Below are 20,540 nucleotides of genomic sequence, written 5' to 3'. Positions count from 1 at the left end.
ACAAGAAATGCTGGAAATGCTCAGCAGGTCTGGCAGCATTTGTGGAGAGAAGCGGAGTTAACACTGCAGCAAGCCCAGGACAGATACATGAGTGTAAGAGCAGGGGGTTGTGTTGAAATGGCAAGCAACCGGAAGCTCGGGGTCATGCTTTCGGACTGAGTGGAGGTATTCTGCAAAGTGGTCACCCAATTTGCATTTGGTCTCCCCACTGTAGAGGAGACCACATTGTTTGCATCGAATACAGTAGACGAAATTTAAAGTACAAGTAAATTGCTGCTTCACCTGAAAGGAATGTTTGGGGCCTTGGATATTGAGGAGAGAGGAGATAAAAGGGCAGATATTACACCGCCTGTGATTGCATGGGAAGAGGACCAGGGTGTCGCGGAGGGAATGATCCCTTCAGAATGATGACCTTGTCCCACACCTGCTGTTTTTGTTTAAAACCTATTGCATTTCTAACCTTTGCCAGTTCTGATGAAAGGTCACTGACCTGAAACATTACCTCTGCTTCTCTCTCCACAGTTGCTGCCAGACCTGCTGAGTATTTCCAGCATTTCTTGTTTTTATTTCAGATTTCCAGCATCTGCAGTATTTTCTTTTATTTTGGGTATTTTTAGGAACTTATCAAACTAAAATAGTCAAGAATTAAAGGACCTGCATCACAATAGTTCATAAAAGATTCAAAGTTACTGGGGACTATATCCAGTGAACCTGACATCTGTAGTGGGTCAAAGTTGGAGGCCATCTGGAGGGGAGAAACCGAGATTAAATGAGACCTGCCACAGCTGATCTAACATGAACTGAGCAGAAAGCAACTTGTTTCAATTAAACAACCAATGCTAAAATGAGGGTGTGCTCTTAAAATTCCAATAGGCCACGTATAAAAAATCTTGAATGGGAGCTCCTGTTTTACTGGGTCAATCATGCAGAGATTTTGCTGAGATTACAGTAAAGAGAAGCTTTTGGATGAGTGCATAATGCTGTAGTGTATTTGTGCACCCCTGTGCAGTCTGTATCATACAGAAGGCAGCAATGTGGTGAATTTAGCAGAAGAGTAACACGGTACAACCCTCCAGCCTTGGACAGTCATTAGATAGCTTCACCCTTATTTTAGCTAAAAATTAAAATGAAATTAATTTTGTTTTAGAGATGGTTTTCTCTTAATCTGTATGTGGCAATGTTTGCACTTTGATATAATTAGAAAAATAATTCAAAACTTTCCTGATAAAATAGCAACCATAGTTAAATATTCCTTGGAGCAGAACTGAAGTTATTCCTTCCCTCTTAGCCATGTTCATTCATTAACTGGCAATGAAACTTGGATCAGAGAATGGCATGGGGGGGCAAACTTGGGGAAGTTTTCCCCCAGTCCTTTCTAGCCCCTCCTGGCTACAATAAGCAGCCACAAGCATGCACATTAACAATCTTGCCTTTTTTCTTGGCCCTTGCTTATCATTGAGCCAGCATTCAATCACACAAAGGAGGGATCATTTAGGTATGATGAGGGGAGACTATCTGAAATGGACTGGGAAGGCAATCAAATCTGTAGCTGCCACCTAGACACTAGGGGCTGACTGTTCATCACAGGTTTCAAGTTCAAAATGATGTAGTATAAGTGCAGCCTTTCCACTCTCTGTATCCACCTCCAATAGGACGGACAGGTGTTGGGGGTTGACCCCTTTTCCCTGCCGTTCTGCATTCACCTGTCAGTGGAGCTGCAACTGAGCACATTTTTTGTTTCAAGTTTTTGTCCTAAATGCTGAACCATATCTGCAATGTAATTCTCATCACTACAACACCAATGTCTGAGAGCCCACGTGAGAAGGAATCCTCTTAATTGGAGCAATCCAATATTGTAGCAATTAGATTCTTTTTTTTTTGAGCCAGTTGATTTTCTTTATGCATTTATGGTGCTGAAGATGATCATAAACCTTGGGGCAACATTGGCACTGCAGTACTGCCTTTTGAAAGCAGATATGGTTGGTTTTCCTCCAGGGACAGCTCACTGGTGCCCTAACTCCATAAACTTCCAATCTGTGCCACATGGGAAGACCATTCAGCCCCTCGAGCCTGTCCCACCATTCAATGAGATCGTGGCTGATCCGCGGCCTAACTCCTTTGGCCCATATCCCTTAATATCTTTGTTTAACAAAAATCTATCTATCTCAGATTTAAAATTAACAACTGTTCTAGCTTCAACTGCTGTTTGTGGGAAAGAGTTCCAAACCTCTACCACCCTTTGCGTGAAGAAGTGCTTCCTAACATCTCTCCTGAACGGTCTGGTCCTAATTTTTAGACTATGCCCTTTAGTTTTAGAATCTCCAACCAGTGGAAATAGTTTATCTTTATCTAGCCTGTCCTTTCCTGTTCGTTTCTTGAAGACTTCGATCAGATCACCCCTTGACCTTCTAAATTCTAGCAAAAACAGGCCTAATTTGTGTAATCTCTCCTCGTAACTTAACCTCTGTAGTCCAGGTATCATTCTTGTAAACCTATGTTGCACTCCTACCTTCTCCTTTAACTTCCTGTTTTTCCATGCAACTGAACCCTCCCCCTCACTGTTTAGTTTAAAGCCCTTTCTACAGCCCTAGTTATGCGATTCGCCAGGACTGTGGTCTCAGCATGATTCAGGTGGAGCCCGTCCCATCGGAACAGCTCCCTCCTTCCCCAGTACTGGTGCCAATGTCCCACGAATTCAAACCCATTTCTCCCACACCAGTCTTTGAGCCACGCATTTACCTCTTTAATCTTATTGACCCTTTGCCAATTTGCTCGTGGCTCAGGTAGTAATCTGGAGTTTGACCTTTTTTGGTTCTGCTTTTTAATTTAGCCCCTAGCTACTCGTATTCCCTCAGCAGAACCTCTAACCTCGTTCTACCTATATCGTTGGTACCTACATGGACCACGATAACTGGATCTTTCCCCTCCCACTCCAAGTTCCTCTGCAGCCCAGATGAGATATCCCAAACCCTGGCACCAGGTAGGCAAAAGAGCCTTCGGGACTCTCTATCCTGGCCACAGAGAACAGTGTCTATGCCCCTAACTATATACTATCCCCGATTATGACATTTCATTTTCTCCCCTCCCCCCCCCCCCCCACTTGAATGGCTCCCTGTACCACAGTGCTGTGGTCAGTTTGCTCATCCTCCCTACAGTCCCTGCTCTCATCCACACAGGGAACAAGAATCCCCAACCTGTTAGACAAGGACAATGGCTGAGGCTCCTGCAGAACTACCTCCTGGATCCCTCTATCTGCCTCACTCATAGTCACACCCCCCTGTCCCTGACCACTGGCCGAATTCAAGGTAGTTAATCTAAGGGGTGTGACTGCCTGCTGAAACACAGCGACCAACCTTTTTGAAGAGATTATACACCTGCTTTTCGAATGGAATTATTCATTATAGGACGCGCCCACTTATTCAGTCTCTGTGCTGTTCACACTGCTAACTGACTAGAAGCCAAATCAAAGGCACAGACTGTTTCCTGCTCAAAGGAATGTGGCAAGCTGAAACATCAAGTCTCATTTCAAAATGTTATTTTGTAACTTTTGAATTTGAAATCTTTATTATCTCCTCCTCCTCACATTTGTCAATAATTACTGTTGTGGGCAGGAATTCCTAATGTTTTTATTTAAGTATTTGAGCAAACATCCATGTGGCTGAGCTTTAAATTGGTTGGCCCTTGTTGACCAATAATGAAAGGGGTACCCTATGGCAATGTTTTCAGAGAAATTTAGGTAGTATTTGTAATTTTGACTTCTTGTATGAAGTACTCTATAGACTTCACTTCAAACTTGATCAAAGCCATTTATTCTTGTCCTTCACTTAACATTCCTCACCTTGATGCACGCACGCATTTCACAATCCTTTTACCCCACCCCGCCACCAAAATCAATTACTTACATTCGTCGTAAATAATATTTGGTGACAGAATTGGACTCTGTCCATAGTTAACTTATCATTGGTGTTGCTTGAGCTTGCCTGCAGTCTGTCCTTTATCTGAAGTCTTGGGCTGCAGTTGCACACTTCTGATCCAGTAAAGAGGCTACCTTATTTTCAAAAAAAAATTACATTTCCTTCTGGTTAAATATCCTATCCAGTGATTTGTTAAATTTACTGCTGGTATTGAGGGTGAGAACCACTTCCACCAATACGTGCTAAGTGTGACTGTCAGTCGCGCACTCAGCTCTGAGTCAGGCTGTTGTAGACTCCGATCTCACTCCAGAGATTTGAGCTCAACACTCCAGTCAAGTACTGTCTTTTAGATGCGATGTTAAACTGAGGCCCTATCTGCCCTTTTGGATGAAAAAATCCCATGACACTCTATCATTACAGCACAGAAGGAGGCCATTGAGTCCATCCCAGCTCTCTGTAGAGGAGACCAGTCACTCCCATTCCTGTGATCCATCCACATAGCCCTGCAAGTTTATTTCCCTCGGTGCCTATTGTTTTGAAATCATTTATTGTCCCTGCTTTCACCACCCTCATAAGCAGTGAGTTCCAGGTCATTGCACTCGCTGCATCAAAAGGTTCTCTGCACCCCGCCCCCCCCACCCCCCGCTGCATCTCTTGCCCGAAACCTTAAATCTGTGTCCCTAGTCCTTGCACCATCAACTAATGGGAACAGCTTTTCTTAGTTTATTCTATCCAAGCCTGTCAATTTTGTACACCTCTATTAAATCTCCCCCCAACCTCTCCTTTTGCTCCAAGGGGAACAACCCCAGTTTCTCCAACCTAACCTTGTACCTTTTTATATCCCATCCCTGGAACCATTCTGGTAAATTGTCTCTGCACCTTCTTGAGGACTCTGCTTTGCAGGGGAGTTATCCCCTGGCATCCTAGTTGATATTCATCCCACAGTCAATATCGCAAAGCAGATTACCTGGCCATTATCACGTTACTGTTGGAGGGAGCTTGCCATGTGCACGTTGGCTGCCATGTTTTCTACATTATAACAGGGGCCATGCTTCAAAAGTATTTCTTGGGCCGTAAAGTGCTTTGGGATGTCCTGTGGTTGCGAAAGGTGCTATATAAATGCAAGCTGTCCCTATCATTAATGCAGCTGTTGATCTTTTGAGCTAAAAATTGAAGTAAAGCCACTAAATTATAGTTGTATGTGCTTCTTTCTTGATCATTTCATAGGCAATGCCTGGACATGCTTGCATTCAAGCAAAATAATTAATGAAAATTTATCATAACACAAGACTTCAGGACAGAGTGGCTGGTAGGCCGAACAAAGGCATCTGTTTTTTTTATTAGCCTACCCTAATATGTACATTTTCAACATATTCATTGAGTCTGCCTTTTACACTGGTTGTTATATCTAGACAATGTGTGCATAACTAGGAATGTTGACTTGTCTGTGTTTTCCACCAAACCAATGTCTCAGCCTTCAACCCTCGCAATTTTCTATCAACTCAAGTTGAGAAGGCTTCACTTGAGTGAGAGATATGTAATATTCTAAGATGCCTAGAATGTTTGAGGTTAGTCTCTGGCTCGATGGTGTGGTGATTTTGAACCTCTGTATAGCAGAGCAGTCTGGTCCCCTGAACATTCAGCACAGAGGTACAAACATTTTAAGACATTGCACTTTTACTATGATTTTTCTGCCAAGAACAAAGGCATCATTTTTTTAGTTCAAATCTTTCCTGCTCTTGCCTTGTTTATTTAAAAGTTTCTAATAGGGTCGATCTATTCTACAAATATTACAGGCAATGGAAGCTAAGATCATTTGCATCTTCTGGGGACTTTGATATAAAACAAATTACAATGTTGCTTTCTGTGTAGATTTTTAAAATTCTCTAAGGACAATCTTTGTTCACAATCCCCAATGCCAAACATTAGTGCCATTGTGACCACAAATGTGGTCTTAAAATCAAGTACACAAATAATCGTACAATGTAGAAAACAAACAAAATGAGACCTATGTTTGTAGTATTCTGGGAATAAAAGAAACTGAATTTCTAGTTCTGTTAAATTTTAGCATGGTGTAATTGTTGCAATCCAGATTCATATGCACAATTTTTTATATTCGCGTGGATCCACAAATTTTGCCAATGTGAAGATAATTGTGTAGAGAGCAGCAAAAAAAAAAAATCTCATCCATGTGGAATTAGTTGATGTCATCAGCCGAACACTGCCATCTGAGTAAAGCCAAAACTTGGCAATGGTGAATGGGGCTGCTTTACGGGTGCATTATGTTCCTTTTATTTTGCAGAGTCAAAATCCTATTCTGCTCTAGCTATCCATCAGTACAAAGACTGCAGTGGTTCAAGAAGGCTCGTCACTGCCTTCTCGTGAACTGGGACTAGACAGTATATTTGACTTTGCCAGCAGTACCCACATTGAGAATTATTAAGAATGATCTGTTCCACTGCCTGCAGGACCAACTGACAGATCTGAGATAAGGGAACTTGACCTGAATTTTGGTTGTTGGATTTACCTATTTAACTAAGTTAAAGGTTAATGATGAGGGGGAAAGATCTCAATTTTTTTTTTTTTAAACATTCCTTACTGATTCCCTTTTTAGGTTCCCACGATGGTTTACCATGCCGAATTTGAAAATGCTGGAAAGGAACCTGGCCTGCAGATCTGGAGGATTGAAAAGTTTGATCTTGTCGCTGTGCCCAGAAACCTTTATGGAGACTTCTTCACAGGAGATGCCTATCTTGTAATGCGTACCATTCAACAGCGGTCTGGAAATTTGCAGTATGATCTGCATTTCTGGCTGGGTGAGTGCTAATCTTGTAAAGCTTTTACTGTTCATTTCTATGATTGGACACTTCACTCTTGCTATATTTATATTATAGTCGACACCTCTCTTTAGAAATGTCATTCAGTCAAAGTGACAAATGCAACAAATTGAAAGCCTGCTTGTGTATCACTATTTTTAGTGCACTGGTTAATGCATCGTGCCAAATTCTGATTTAAAGCTTTGTTACGTTTGCTTCAAATGTTTTTGTAAGTTATTGTATTAATCAGCATATTTATAAGGCACAGAAATTTCAATGGATTAAGTTTCTTGTGTGAAAACATCTCTTCACAACTACGGACTCCTCCGACCAGAGGAGCAGGCTCAAGGGACTGACTGGCATAACCATGTTCTATATTCCAGAGCCAAGCTCATCCTCCCTCCCAACCCTCACACTGCAGAGGCCACTGCCTATTGTACTAGAATTACAAAATTCTGGACATGTCTAGAAGGTCAATCAACATATGGAAGAGGAAGATAGATTGGGAGTACAAGTCTTGATGGATCCCATCTGAACAATTTCCTCTTTCAGATTCTGGATGGTGTCTATATCCAGTGTTTGCATTTTCATCCGCACATGGTCCATTAAAGTCTGCAGGAGAAGTTGAGCAGATGCATTGCGCCACTTGTGGTAGTTAAGGTCACCAGTGCCCTGAACTCAAATGTCAGTGAGGCCTTACAACACCAGCAAGGGACATCACCTGGAGATGGCCACTTTTGGTTGGTTCTCTTTTGGACCAGTCCTGGTGCCCTAGCAACTTTAAGTATAGACAGCCCATTTAATACCTCCTATCAATTTTAAATCCTTCTAGTATGTTAATTGCCACCTCCTTTCACTGTGGCCGGGGGAGCACTTTCTTCCTTAGTAAAAACAGATGAAAAGTATTAATTTGGCACCACAGTTATTTCCCCTGTCTCGTGCATAAATCCCATTTTTAGGTCCCTCGATGGGGAGGCGGCGGTGTAAGGTAATGTCTGGACTGGACTAGTAATCCAGAACCCAGGCTAATGCTCTGGGGACATGTGTTCGAATCCACCATGGCAGATGATGAAATTTGAGTTCAATTAATAAATCTGGAATTAAAAGCTAGTGTAATGACCATGTAACCATTGATTTGTTGTAAAATCCCATCTGGTTCACTTAGATTCCCTTCCCTAAAGGAAATTGCCATCCTTACCTAGTCTGGCCTACATGCGACTCCACATGGCCGCATCCCACAAACTAATAATTTTTTTTTTAAATTGGCCCTACTCCTTTTTTATACCTTTTTTTTTTTACTGTTTATATGCCTGTAGAAGACTTTGGGATTCCCTTTTACGTTAGCTGCCAGTCTCTCTTCATACTCCCTCTTTACTTCTCATTTTCTTTTTCAGTACCCCTCTGAACCTTCTACATTCAATGGCTCATTGGCTGATTGAGTTTGGAAAGATCATTATTGCTGGTGTGTCCTCATTAGCTATTTTTTTATTCTTGTTCACAAAGTTGCACTCTTAATAATTGAAAACATATGGATCATTGATTTCACCAAGCATAGGCCGTTTTGCACATTTATAGGAACGAAAGTGAGGAACGTCCGTCCCTTGTCATTGCTGGTCAGAAAATTCTCTTTAGCTGCTGTGTCGTAAATTTTCAGCCTGAATTGTTTTTTTCCTTTTTTTTGATGAGCAGGTGATGCATGCTCAGATGATGAGAAGGGAGCTGCTGCCATATTCACTGTGCAGATGGATGATTATCTTGGTGGAATGCCTGTCCAGTACAGAGAGATGCAGGGCCATGAGTCCAATGTCTTTCTGGGCAACTTCAAGTCTGGCATCAAATACAAGGTAAAAATTTGTCAGTAATCTAAGACAGTAACTTGATTCAACATTTGCTAGTCAATGAGCCCAGTGTTTTACTTTTGGCTTTGGTACATATTTCCTTGAATCAATGCAAGGCCTCAAGTGCTGCCTTGACACATTTTTGAAATGGTTAACCACTTTTGTTACTCATCCTTAACAGTTTTTTTTTTTGAAGAAAAAGTTTATAAACCTCCAAAATTTATGATGGTGTGTGCTAAGTGTTATTAAAGTAAATCAGTGTAAGGTGAAATTTTCCAGCTGTTTATTTTTTGGAAGCTGAAGGCTATCAACAGATAAAATTCTGTAAAGAACCCAGTTTGTTCCACACCAATGAGATCAGTTTTATGAGATCGGGAGCCAGTGATAGCAGTTCCTATGCGGCTGTAGGCCAGCAACCAAAATAATATCAGCCCCCGTATTCAGGAGAGGTTGGCAAGGAAGGGAAATGAGGCAAATGCATGATCCGAGCCAACAGCAAGAAAGGGAGGAGGCACTATATTGATTTTCACTTTATGGATGTGACATTACTTCCTCATGGAACAAAGGAAAGGGAACTGATGATGTCAGTGTACCAACAAACACATGGCTTTGCACTATAAGTGCAGCCAACTTCCCTATTGGAGCTAGGAAGGGTGGGGTTCGAGAAGGTGGAGAGGAAGAGTGGTGCCAAACATGGTTCAGTTATTTGCCCACAGAGATCAAGGAACTTTATGTGGCAAGAGATTCAACTGGCATCAGAGGCATCTAGGAGCATGTCACATTCAGCCTGGCTGGTGTCCAAAACAAGGAGGTACAATTTTGGGAGAGGAAGAAAACATGTCATTTTTTAAAATCTTGGCTTTATGAAAAGGGGAATGAGAGAAATTGTGAATAACAGTTGCCCTTTCTGTCTGTCATCTCCCAGTATCACACAATGAATGAGAGGATGGATGGGTGAGTAAGTAGCTCCCAGGCCTTTGCCAGTCTTTGATCAGTCATTCCGAAGTGTGTGAGGGGGCCCCTAAGTATATTTGAAATTGGAATGTCACTTATCTAGTTTGAGGTTGTTATGTGAACTATTTTGAAGTGTTTTATATTTAATTAAATGTAAATGGCAGCACCTCGGATGGCATTTTGCTCTAAAGCTTTCTGGTGAAAATAAAGATGATTGCTTCAGACGTCAGCTGGGAGGGAGATCTCTAAATTGTTGTAAGATAGCTGTTGTGTTTGGAAATAATCTTCTTTGTAAGCATCCCCTATCTTTCACTCTTCAGTGATTTAGCCAGTAGGCGCAGCACTGATCTCGTCCGTTTATCATTGTCACATAGAACTGGAAGAACTTGTCCAGTGAGGCCACGGCTAGTTCAGAAGTTAATAGTGATTTTTGAAAGTTTGCTACCTACTAACTTGAATCCTTCACCATAGGAGAGCCAAGTCATCCACCGTGGTACCGTTGGAATCTGGGGGCAGTGGGTTTATAAAGGTTTAAAAAGAATGACTTCAAATGCTTTAACTGTCAATGATGCAACCTGATGGTTTGCTTGAATGTTTTTGCACTTTTTTTTTTGTTTCACTGCAGGTTGGTGGGGTGGCATCAGGGTTCACCCACGTGGTGACCAATGAGGTAACTGTGCAACGGTTGCTCCATCTGAAAGGCCGCAGAGCGGTGCGAGCATTGGAGGTCCCCTTGTCGTGGGATAGCTTCAACAAAGGAGACTGCTTTATTGTCGACCTGGGAGATGTAAGTTCTAAACCATTGACATCACCACTATAGCTGTTACCAAGCCAGACATTGCTTATTTCGTCAATAACAAAGTGGCATAACAGTAGCTAAATGTTCTACAGCTAGAATGTGAATGCTGACTGTTGAAGCCATGTTATTACATTTCAACAAATGTCCACTTAGGAATTCGGTTCACATAAAATACCACAACACCAAATGTTATGCTAGAAGATGTGTGTATTTACTGCCTATTTCTGCATTATATGTGTTAATAGCTGGTTAAAGATGCAATTAGGAAGCAAATTCTATTTCTACAGTTTTTTGTTTTGCAGCTTTCTGTCTCCACACTCAATGCCATTGAAAAGCCAGACCCTTCATTGAGTATTCTGCTATATGATTATTGTGGTAGTTATTGCACTTCACTAGATTGAGATCCCAGGCTGACACTTCAGGCACAGCATTAATATTGCCCTCCACCTCTCATTAGAAAAACATACAAAGTAAACACAGCAATAGGAATGAGAGAATACATTGAGACCAAGCCCCAAAATTTGTGTTGGTAAAAGTTAGAGCTGGGCTGTTCTGTTGCAGTGAATTCTTCTTTGGCCTCCTTGTCTCGAGAGACGATGGGTTAGCGCCTGGAGGTGGTCAGTGGTTTGTGGAGCAGTGCCTGGAGTGGCTATAAAGGCCAATTCTAGAGTGACAGACTCTTCCACAGGTGCTGCAGAAAAATTTGTTTGTCGGGGCTGTTACACAGTGAATACTCCATAGAATTTAGTGTATGTTGAATAGTTCCTTATAAATAGCATGCAGGCTTGAATTTTTTAACCTTTTGCAGGCAGGTGCTGAAAGAAACACTAAGGATGTTTAAAGAGGGAGGCTTTCAGAAGGTTAATTTTTAATATGTATAATACAGGACCAGACAATTTTCCCAAACTAAGTGTTTTCTGGTGAGAAATTTATTGACACTTGTAACTGTTTAAGCGGATCTGGGAATGGTTGGCGGTGTCATTTCTTAATTTCTATAGTAATTTCTGAAATCTGTGTAAATGTAATTGTGGAATCGGCAAGCCTCTTTTTTAATTGAGGTTGGCCTGCAGCCCAGGCCTCAATGTATCTCTTAAGGCCCTTTCACTCCATGGGTTAATGTTTGTGTTGGATCATTAAGCCTTTCCATCTTGGGCCTGCTGAAAGTGGTCACCTATATACTCTGAGACAACTCCGAGCCTGCATGGTTCACAAGTGTCCCCTGGGGCCATTCACACAAGCACATTACTTCCTTTTTAACCTAACTGCTTCTTAACCCCATGACCGTAAATGTTTGAGACGATCTATTAAATTAATAACGGCCTTTTGTGACACGATGGCTGGTTACTAGCTGAGTATCAAGTAGCATTTGTTTTAAAGGCATGTGTCATCCCCTTCATAAGATGAAGCAGGTCAAAGGTCACTGAACGTTTAAATTGATTTCTTTCCACTCTAGTTGAACGAAGCTCCTGGTGTCAAATCCCTTTATGATAGCTCATGGGCACACCTTGTACACAAGTATTTGTCTGTTTTCACTTGGATGTTTTTCTCTTATAATGGCTACAGGACTAAGTTGTCTATTTGTATTGTTTCTCTTTTTAAAAAAAAAAGTGCATTGTTTCACTGCCCAGTACACCCCTAACAGCTGTTGCTAACGTCTCCTGAGTTGCATTTCCTACAACCCTGTATTTTAGATATTGATGAGGTGGGGGGAGGCGATGAGTGCAGGAAGGTGGGGGTGATCATTGGGTAGGAGATGTTAATTATTCTCCTGAAGTCAATTGTATTCAGTTACTTAAAAGATAATATCTTTCAATTCCCCATTTAATCGATGCGCACATTGTCCTTTTTGGAGACGACCGTTCGACTTTTCACCATGATGTAACCATTATAATTTTATCTGTCATTGGAACACTGAATATTCTGTTATCAGTCAAAACTTTGATATCTGAAAACCCACTTCCCCACCCATTTTCTTTTTTTTTTTCTTCAGGCATTTGAGGTAATTCTAACCTCACCCACCCATCGAGACCCTGACTGGACTGGGTGCAGTGCTGGTTTTAGACTCCACCTGACATTGGGTGGGGGTCTAAAACCGGGATGCCACCCAAACTCAGATCATAGTTGATCTGTCCCTCTGTTTCCTGTCCCCTCACACACCAAGCTTTTGATCACCACCTGTTTTAATCTCCTTGTGCGGGTCAGTTTCTTCAACACTCTTGTGAAGCACCCTGGGACGTTTTACTTACATAGCTCCTCTAACATAGTAAAAGTTGTTGAATGCAATTTCCTGTAGTGGTTATGACTTGGTGATCAGGAACAACAGCTCAGGACGCTGCGGCGAGCTGTAATGCCTCCATTACTCTTGCAGCGGAGATCATGTAGTTCCGAGATTAAACCTGAAATTTTCCTGATCTGTGGCTCAAGACCACAAGAAGTACTGCATTCATTCTTTGATGCATCTTTGTCAATCCACTCTAAACAAACTCCCAATGGAAGCTAATAGTTTGTGTAAGTGTAATGCAGCAGTGATCTACATATTGGGCTACAAAGTAGAGTACATAGAGTAAGGACAAAATGAAGATTGGTGAAAAATGATTTTAGAACTTATTTAGGAACATAATATTTGTTTGGCATAATACACCAAGCGAAACGAGAGGCAAAATCATTTGAGGCTACTCCAAACTTGTTAGATTTCATGATGATGGAAGAAATAATAATGGCATGGCTTTTGTTTTCCTTGACATTTTCTTATTGACAGCCAGCCATTTGCAAGCCAAGAGCATGATGAGTGGAACAACATTACAATAAAGTGATGTGCCTCAAAGGGAAGACAGTTTGCGTGATATTGATCATAAAATGTAATTTTGAAATTGATTTTTTTTTTAGCCGGTAAACTGCACCATGTTTGTAATCTCACGCCCTTCCTTATATGGTCTGTTCCAGGAAATCTTGCAGTGGTGTGGCTCTTGCTGCAATAGATTTGAACGGATGAAGGCCACATATGTAGCCAAGGGTATCCGTGACAACGAGAGGAGTGGCCGTGCCAATGTGAGGGTGATGGAGGAAGGAAGGGAGTCAGAAAGACTGATTGAGGTGAGGCTGGGGCAGCTCGAGCACGATGACATTATATTTTCAACAGAGTTAATTTTTTTTTTTTAAAAAGTGAATTCAAAAAAATTGGATTTCCTTTACTGTTCGGATGCAGTTTGTTGAAGTAACAAATGTAAGAGGTTCAGTTCCTGTTTTCCCCTTTACGGTTCTTGAACTTCAGGAATTACAAGTACAAAATGCACATGACATAGGGTTTGACTCTACCATAAATTTGTTTTATTGAACCCACTAATAGCCCTAATACAGACCCCTCTATGGTTAGTTGGAAAGAAACAAAACTGTACCCAGTACAAAACCTTCTGTTACCTAAAATTGACACCTCCGATTCCCAGCTGAATCCTCCTGCGATTTGACTGCTGTTCCCAGTTACCCAAAATAAATGACGACAACTTGCTTTTAACCCCTCCCAAAATACTGGCAAAAAAAACTGCTTTTGTCCCAAACCTTACAAAACCCTCAGACCAGTATCACTACTTACATTCCCCAACACGGCTGATCTGTCCAGTGTCGATTGTACGTCCTGAATCAGTGACCAATCCTGACCCCGCACCCCCCCCCCCCCTTCTGACTGCAGCCCCCATAGTACAAACCTCTTCAAGATTTGACTGAGAAACTTACAATCACCCACAAAGCTGGTCATTAGCGATGTTGATTGTAAGCCTACATCTGGAGATGACCAGTCCCCGTCCTTCACCTGACTGCAGCACAGTCACCCCAATACACCCTCTTTTTATAACCATTCAACTCAAACATATCAAACCTATTTCCTGTTGTTCGTGCTGTTCAAAATATCCGTTAGTTAACACCTTCTTGGTTTATTCCATGCATAGCCCAGACAAATATGATCAACTTGTATATCGTTTAAACAATCCCCCTACTGTTGAGGCCATACAGTAAAAGCACCTGGCTTTGAGGTTGAAGGTGTGAATGTCCCACTCCTCTCCTAGAGAGGAACCAATCAGTTACAATGGCCAGATTCCAGTACCATTGTCTCTGGTGGCCTTAGTTGTATTACAACTCCTTAATTGTATTTTATCGCTGGCATGTTTCTTGTACCATTGTGTAGGGTAATCAGTCTCTTAATTGCATTAGCCAACGGCAGGTATTGGCTTTTCTCCAGTATCATTGACTTAGTCTCGTTATAGAACAATGTCTGAATCCTTTGTGATGAGCCACTGTCTTTTACTAAATGTCCAAGTTAACCCCTTGCTGCCCAGCCCTGTGCTGCCGTCTGCAGCTTGGCTTTTGTATTTTATAGCTCAAACATGACATCAAAACATGTCCGTGGGCCTGTATTTTTATATTCCATAAATTTCCCAGTTGGAAGTCACATAACATGTATCTTTAAGCTTTCCAAAACAAAGAAAGCCACAGCCAACTTGAACCAATCTAGTAACCCCCGAATGAGGCGAACCAAACCAGGTATCTTTAGATATCAACAAATTAACTGCTTATTTAAAAAAAACTAATTTTAAACACTACTAAGATAAACCAATATCTGAAGACCTTATACCTTATTTACAGAATCTAACTCCTGCATTCACATACATATACCCAAACTATTGGTAGTTTGGTGTTTAATTAGCTACCTGAAAAATTAGTAATAACAAAGTCTTTTTGCAGATTTACTGTCCTGATGAAGTGGAATCTTTGAATGTGGAACAGTTGAGGTGGCTTGATGAATCTGACAATAGGAGTTCAGTAGTTGAAACATCATATTCTTTTCAGCGATGAACACAATTGATAGTTTAAAAAAAAAATAATCTGGCTTGACTTTTCAGAATTCTGAGAGAAAATAATAAATAGGGTTTAATTAGATTGAGGGAGAGCTCTCCCCTTTCGTTCATGTGCCAGAACAGTCTGTCAACTGTGTCTCTGCAAAGTCAACTTCAAAGTCAAAATGGATGCATTTGAAGTCCTGTCCTCCTTTTCTGTGTGGTTGTAGCCGGGTAACCAGAATGCGCTTTGTCTTACAGTCCCTGGAGCGTGTTGTCTTGAAGTACTGATCTTTTTACAGCCTTAAAGGCACAGCGCAATATTTCCCAAGGGGCGGGGGGGGGGGGGGGGGGGGGGGGGTAATTATGACAGAGATGAAGAAGGAATCCTTCAGATACAGTGGCATAGGGAAAAGTCATTTGATTTCAGTGACCTCTGTTGTCAAGTTGTAACTATTTTATGGCATTTGTGGCTGGTTGCTAACTATGTTGCTGCCTTGTTTCTAGGTTCTTGGACCAAAACCAGATCTGCCAGACGGAACTGATGACGTTAAAGTTGATTCATCCAACAGGAAACTGGCAAAACTGTACAAGGTACTAACTACAACACTTCAAGATAAGTTATTGGAAATGGGTTATGGCAAATAGACTTCGATCAAGCTTGGCTGTTCACCCTCCTCACCATATGAGTTAATTCAATAGGAGCCGAAACATAAGCTTGGACTCTCCTAATCCAAATGGCCCTGCACCATTACAGAAGGTGTATTCGCCTGCTGAGCCAGCAGGGAACCTGACCAGCAAGCAAACTGATGTGTTGGCTGCTAAGATCACAAAAGATTTCCAGAATGATTCAATGTGATTACTTGTCAAAAAAAAAAAGCAGAGCTTTGATTTTAAACAGTCTTGATGCATTCTTGAATTAGAATTTTAACTTTCTTTAATGCTATGCCACCAAGGCAGGTAGTGCTGATTTGAGTGCAGTGGGGAGGGTATATTTAACATGGGCGCAGGGTCACTAATTGTACTGATCATTGGCACATGTGCCCACCACCTTCAGTAGCAGCAGGAGCCAGGTTGTGGTATCAGCACTGATGCTATAGTTTTTTTTATAGACGATCCAACCAGATGGAGATGGGTCTGTGGAGCACTAAACTTATTAAGCCTCTCAATATTGAACCTAAGAGAATTGAAAACCTGTTGAGTGCATGTGACTGTGCAGTAGTATCAGCATTTTGTTTTTGCTGCATCATAAGTTGAGTCACGGCCTTTTGCTAAGAAACCCTCCGAGTGACTCCCGTGCCCTTTGTCGGTATAAAAAGCCATAGTAACATCATTTTCAGTACTAGCAGGTTTAATCCCAGTACCAATTGTCTTCCTGTGAAGTTTTTTTTTAATTCATTCATTGGGATGTGGGCATCACTGGCAAGGCCAGCATTTGTTGCCCATCCCTAATTGCCCTTGAACTGAATGGCTTGCTAAGCCATTTCAGAGGGCATTTAAGAGTCAACCACATTGCTGTGGGTCTGGAGTCACATGTAGGCCAGACCAGGTAAGGACGGCAGATTTCCTTCCCTAAAGGACATTAGTGAACCACTTGGGTTGTTGAGCCAATCAATAGTTTTATGGCACCATTACTAAGACTAGCTTTCAGTTCCTGATTTTTATGAATTAATTGTATTTAAATTCCACCAGCTGCCATGATGGCATTTGAGCCCATGTTCCCAGGGCATTAGCCCAGGTCTCTGGATTACTAGTTCAGTGACATTACCACTACACCACCATGTTCAGTTCGGAGATGCTGCATTGTGGTTCTGTTAATGCAACAGTTTCTGTCAGACCATTTGCAACGTGTATGTGGGTTTCAGTGGAATTTTTCTTACTTGCAAAATAATACATATTCCTATTCATTTTTTTTTTTCCATCTAGACTTTCTAATTTAATCTAGGTAAAGAACAACGAACAGTACAGCACAGGAACAGGCCATTTGGCCCTCCAAGCCTGCGCCGATCTTGATGCCTGCCTAAACTAACACCTTCTGCACTTCCTGCGCCCATATCCCTCTCTTCCCATCCTATTCATGTATTTGTCAAGATGTCTCTTAAACGTCGCTATCGTATCTGCTTCCACCACCTCCCCCGGCAGCAAGTTCCAGGCACTCGCCACCCTCTGTGTAAAAACAAAACTTGCCTTGCACATCCCCTCTAAACTTTGCCCCTCGCACCTTAAACCTATGTCCTCTAGTAACTGACTCTTCCACCCTGGGAAAAAGCTTCTGACTATCCACTCTGTTCATGCCGCTCATAACTTTGTAAACCTCTATCATGTTGCCGCTCCACCTCTGTCGTTCCAGTGAAAACAATCCGAGTTTATCCAACCTCTCCTCATAGCTAATGCCCTCCAGACCAGGCAACATCCTGGTAAACCTCTTCTGTACCCTCTCCAAAGCCTCCACGTCCTTCTGGTAGTGTGGTGACCAGAATTGCACGCAATATTCTAAGTGTGGCCTAACTAAAGTTCTGCACAGCTGCAGCATAACTTGCCAATTTTTATACTCTATGCCCCGACCGATGAAGGCAAGCGTACCGTATGCCTTCTTGACTACCTTATCCACCTGCCTTGCCACTTTCAGTGACCTGTACGCCCAGATCTCTCTGCCTGTCAATACTCCTAAGGGTTCTGCCATTTACTGTATACTTCCCACCTGCATTAGACCTTCCAAAATGCATTACCTCACATTTGTCCGGATTAAACTTCATCTGCCATTTCTCCGCCCAAGTCTCCAACCGATCTATATCCTGCTGTATCCTCTGACAATCCTCATTATCTGCAACTCCACCAACCTTTGTGTTGTCTGCAAACTTACTAATCAGACCAGCTACATTTTCCTCCAAATCATTTATATATACTACAAACAGCAAAGGTCCCAGCACTGATCCCTGCGGAACACCACTAGTCACATCCCTCCATTCAGAAAAACACCCATCCACTGCTACCCTCTGTCTTCTATGACCGAGCCAGTTCTGTATCCATCTTGCCAGCTCACCTCTGATCCCGTGTGACTTTACCTTTTGTGCCAGTCTGCCATGAGGGACCTTGTCAAAGGCTTTACTGAAGTCCATATAGATAACATCCACTGCCCTTCCTTCATCAATCATCTTCGTCACTTCCTCAAAAAACTCAATCAAATTAGTAAGACACGACCTCCCCTTCACAAAGCCATGCTGCCTCTCACTAATAAGTTAGTTTGTTTCCAAATGGGAGTAAATCCTGTCCCGAGGAATCCTCTCTAATAGTTTCCCTACCACTGACGTAAGGCTCACCGGCCTATAACTTCCCGGATAATCTTTGCTACCCTTCTTAAACAAAGAAACAACATTGGCTATTCTCCAGTCCTCTGGACCTCACCTGTGGCCAATGAGGATGCAAAGATTTCTGTGTCAAGGTCCCAGCAATTGCTTCCCTTGTCTCTCTTAGTATTCTGGGGTAGATCCCATCAGGCCCTGGGGACATATCTACCTTAATGCTTTGCAAGACACCCAACACCACCTCCTTTTTGATAATGAGATGACTGAGACTACCTGCACTCCCTTCCCTAGGCTCATCATCCACCAAGTCCTTCTCTTTGGTGAATACTGATACAAAGTACTCATGTAGCACCTGGCCCATTTCCTCTGGCTCCACACATATATACATATATTCTATACTCCTTTATAGAAGAAGTTGAGGTCTGTGTTTTATATAGACCTTCAGCCAGGCCTGTGTTAAACTTCTTGGTAATTCTGACTGGATTCTATTATCACGCAGTTAGCGTTCAGCCTGTTGCAGTCATGTGCACCCAGAGGTTTTTGAGTTTAGGTTTTCCATTGTGTGTTTAAACAAGCTTGATGCTGTGCAGACTATCTTGCAGTTTTAAAATGTACTATCTGGGCAGTGAACTAGCTCTGTGGTGCTGGTCTGAGAGTTGCCAACTCGCTTGGAGCAACACACCCAGATCTCCGAGAGGAAGGCACTTTTTTTTTTTTTTTGACCAGCCTCTCTCTCTGGGTACATAAAGAATTACTTCAGAAACTGTTTTGTTTGGTAATTGGGGTGTGGTTAATATTTGGGGTTCTCTTATTCTGGATGTATTTGGTAGCACTTAAGAGTAACTTCAAACCTTACCTCATGTTCTACCCAACTCCCTGTCCCAGCCCCCCACAACCCCATCTCTTCCAAAGGTCCTAATTATGTTAGGAAATAAAGGATGGCAGCTCTGGGGTACCTCGTCTGACTGGCCTTTATGCATTATTTGGATGTGACCATTGCAGCGGAACCTGGCCCTGTTGTTGCCTATTGTAAGCCGCTTCGGTTGGTGTTGCTGGGTAGCCAACAGGATGTAGACCTGTGCCAATTGCTTATCCTTTTGAGCCATGTAGGTAATCACATTATAAAATCTTTGTCCACGTTATATTCAATGCAGTGCATGCACCAGGCTGAGAGGATCTCTTCCCCAGGCCTGTAACAGTACAGCACAATGGCAGCTGCAGGAACAGATATGGAAGCAGCCAGTTATGTTTTTTTCCCCCTCGCCCTTCTAGTGACCAGATCAGGAACCTCATTCAAGAGAGAAAAACTTCACCCTCCTCCCCCACCTACTTTATATCACAGCAGTGGTCTTGATTTGCAGCCTCGCGTTGGTTTTCCAGCTCCCATCCCAAAAGAAACCATCACTGCTGAGGCCATGAGCTGCATCATGCAGCCACTTTTTTCTGTCAGTAGGTAGCCTGAGTGCTCTGCCCACTTGTACAGATAATAATGCAGTTCCCTGTGCCCCGTACAGACCACCTTTTGCCATCAGGATGGTAGAGGTGTTTGTGCAATAGAAACGGGCCGTCGTGTCCCTTGTAACACACGAGTTCCTGAAAGGAATTCCTTTTTAATTCTATTCCCACTTGAAGTCAGGAGAAGGTAAACTCCAGGTTTATCCTGGATCATACAATTTTTGGGAACCATGGAGATTTGAGTGAGGCTGTGACAAAAAGGCAAAGTTCCTTTGTTATGGGATTGAATACTTGGCCAATGAATTTCTGACTCTGATGTTCTTGCTGTCTTTCCATTCTACAGGTTTCAAATGCCTCTGGTGATGTCCAGGTAAGCCTGGTGGCTGCAGCGAACCCATTTAAACAGAGCATGTTGGAATCTGAAGACAGCTTCATCCTGGACAATGGAACCGATGGAAAGATCTTCATTTGGAAAGGTTAGAGTTAAGTTGGCCAGTTGTGATGAGAGATTTAACAGCAGGTTTAAGGCATTTAAAAAAAAAAAAAATTGCCCAGGTTTCGGGGAGCAGGCACCAAACTTGCCTTTGAGTTCTTGTCTCTACTTTCCTGTTGTCCTTTTTTTGAATGCTAAGG

The 20,540-nt window shown here is 42.2% G+C and overlaps 1 protein-coding gene across 1 annotated transcript in view; it reads left to right on the top strand.

The window, feature by feature from the left end:
- Window positions 1-20,540, top strand: part of LOC137347671 (gelsolin-like) — a 63,507-nt gene that overhangs the window by 17,865 nt on the left and 25,102 nt on the right. The window contains exons 2-7 of the mRNA XM_068012348.1: window positions 6,529-6,730; window positions 8,420-8,574; window positions 10,148-10,309; window positions 13,265-13,414; window positions 15,655-15,741; window positions 20,251-20,383. Of these exons, the coding sequence (XP_067868449.1) occupies window positions 6,538-6,730; window positions 8,420-8,574; window positions 10,148-10,309; window positions 13,265-13,414; window positions 15,655-15,741; window positions 20,251-20,383 (880 nt within the window). The 5' untranslated portion in view covers window positions 6,529-6,537. The remainder of the gene's footprint in view (window positions 1-6,528; window positions 6,731-8,419; window positions 8,575-10,147; window positions 10,310-13,264; window positions 13,415-15,654; window positions 15,742-20,250; window positions 20,384-20,540) is intronic.

This window comes from Heterodontus francisci, chromosome 32 (genome assembly GCF_036365525.1).
Source record: "Heterodontus francisci isolate sHetFra1 chromosome 32, sHetFra1.hap1, whole genome shotgun sequence".
In the NCBI taxonomy this organism is placed as follows: domain Eukaryota; kingdom Metazoa; phylum Chordata; class Chondrichthyes; order Heterodontiformes; family Heterodontidae; genus Heterodontus; species Heterodontus francisci.
Note: the sequence above shows the minus strand (reverse complement) of the source record. Positions and strands in the feature narration are given on the sequence as shown.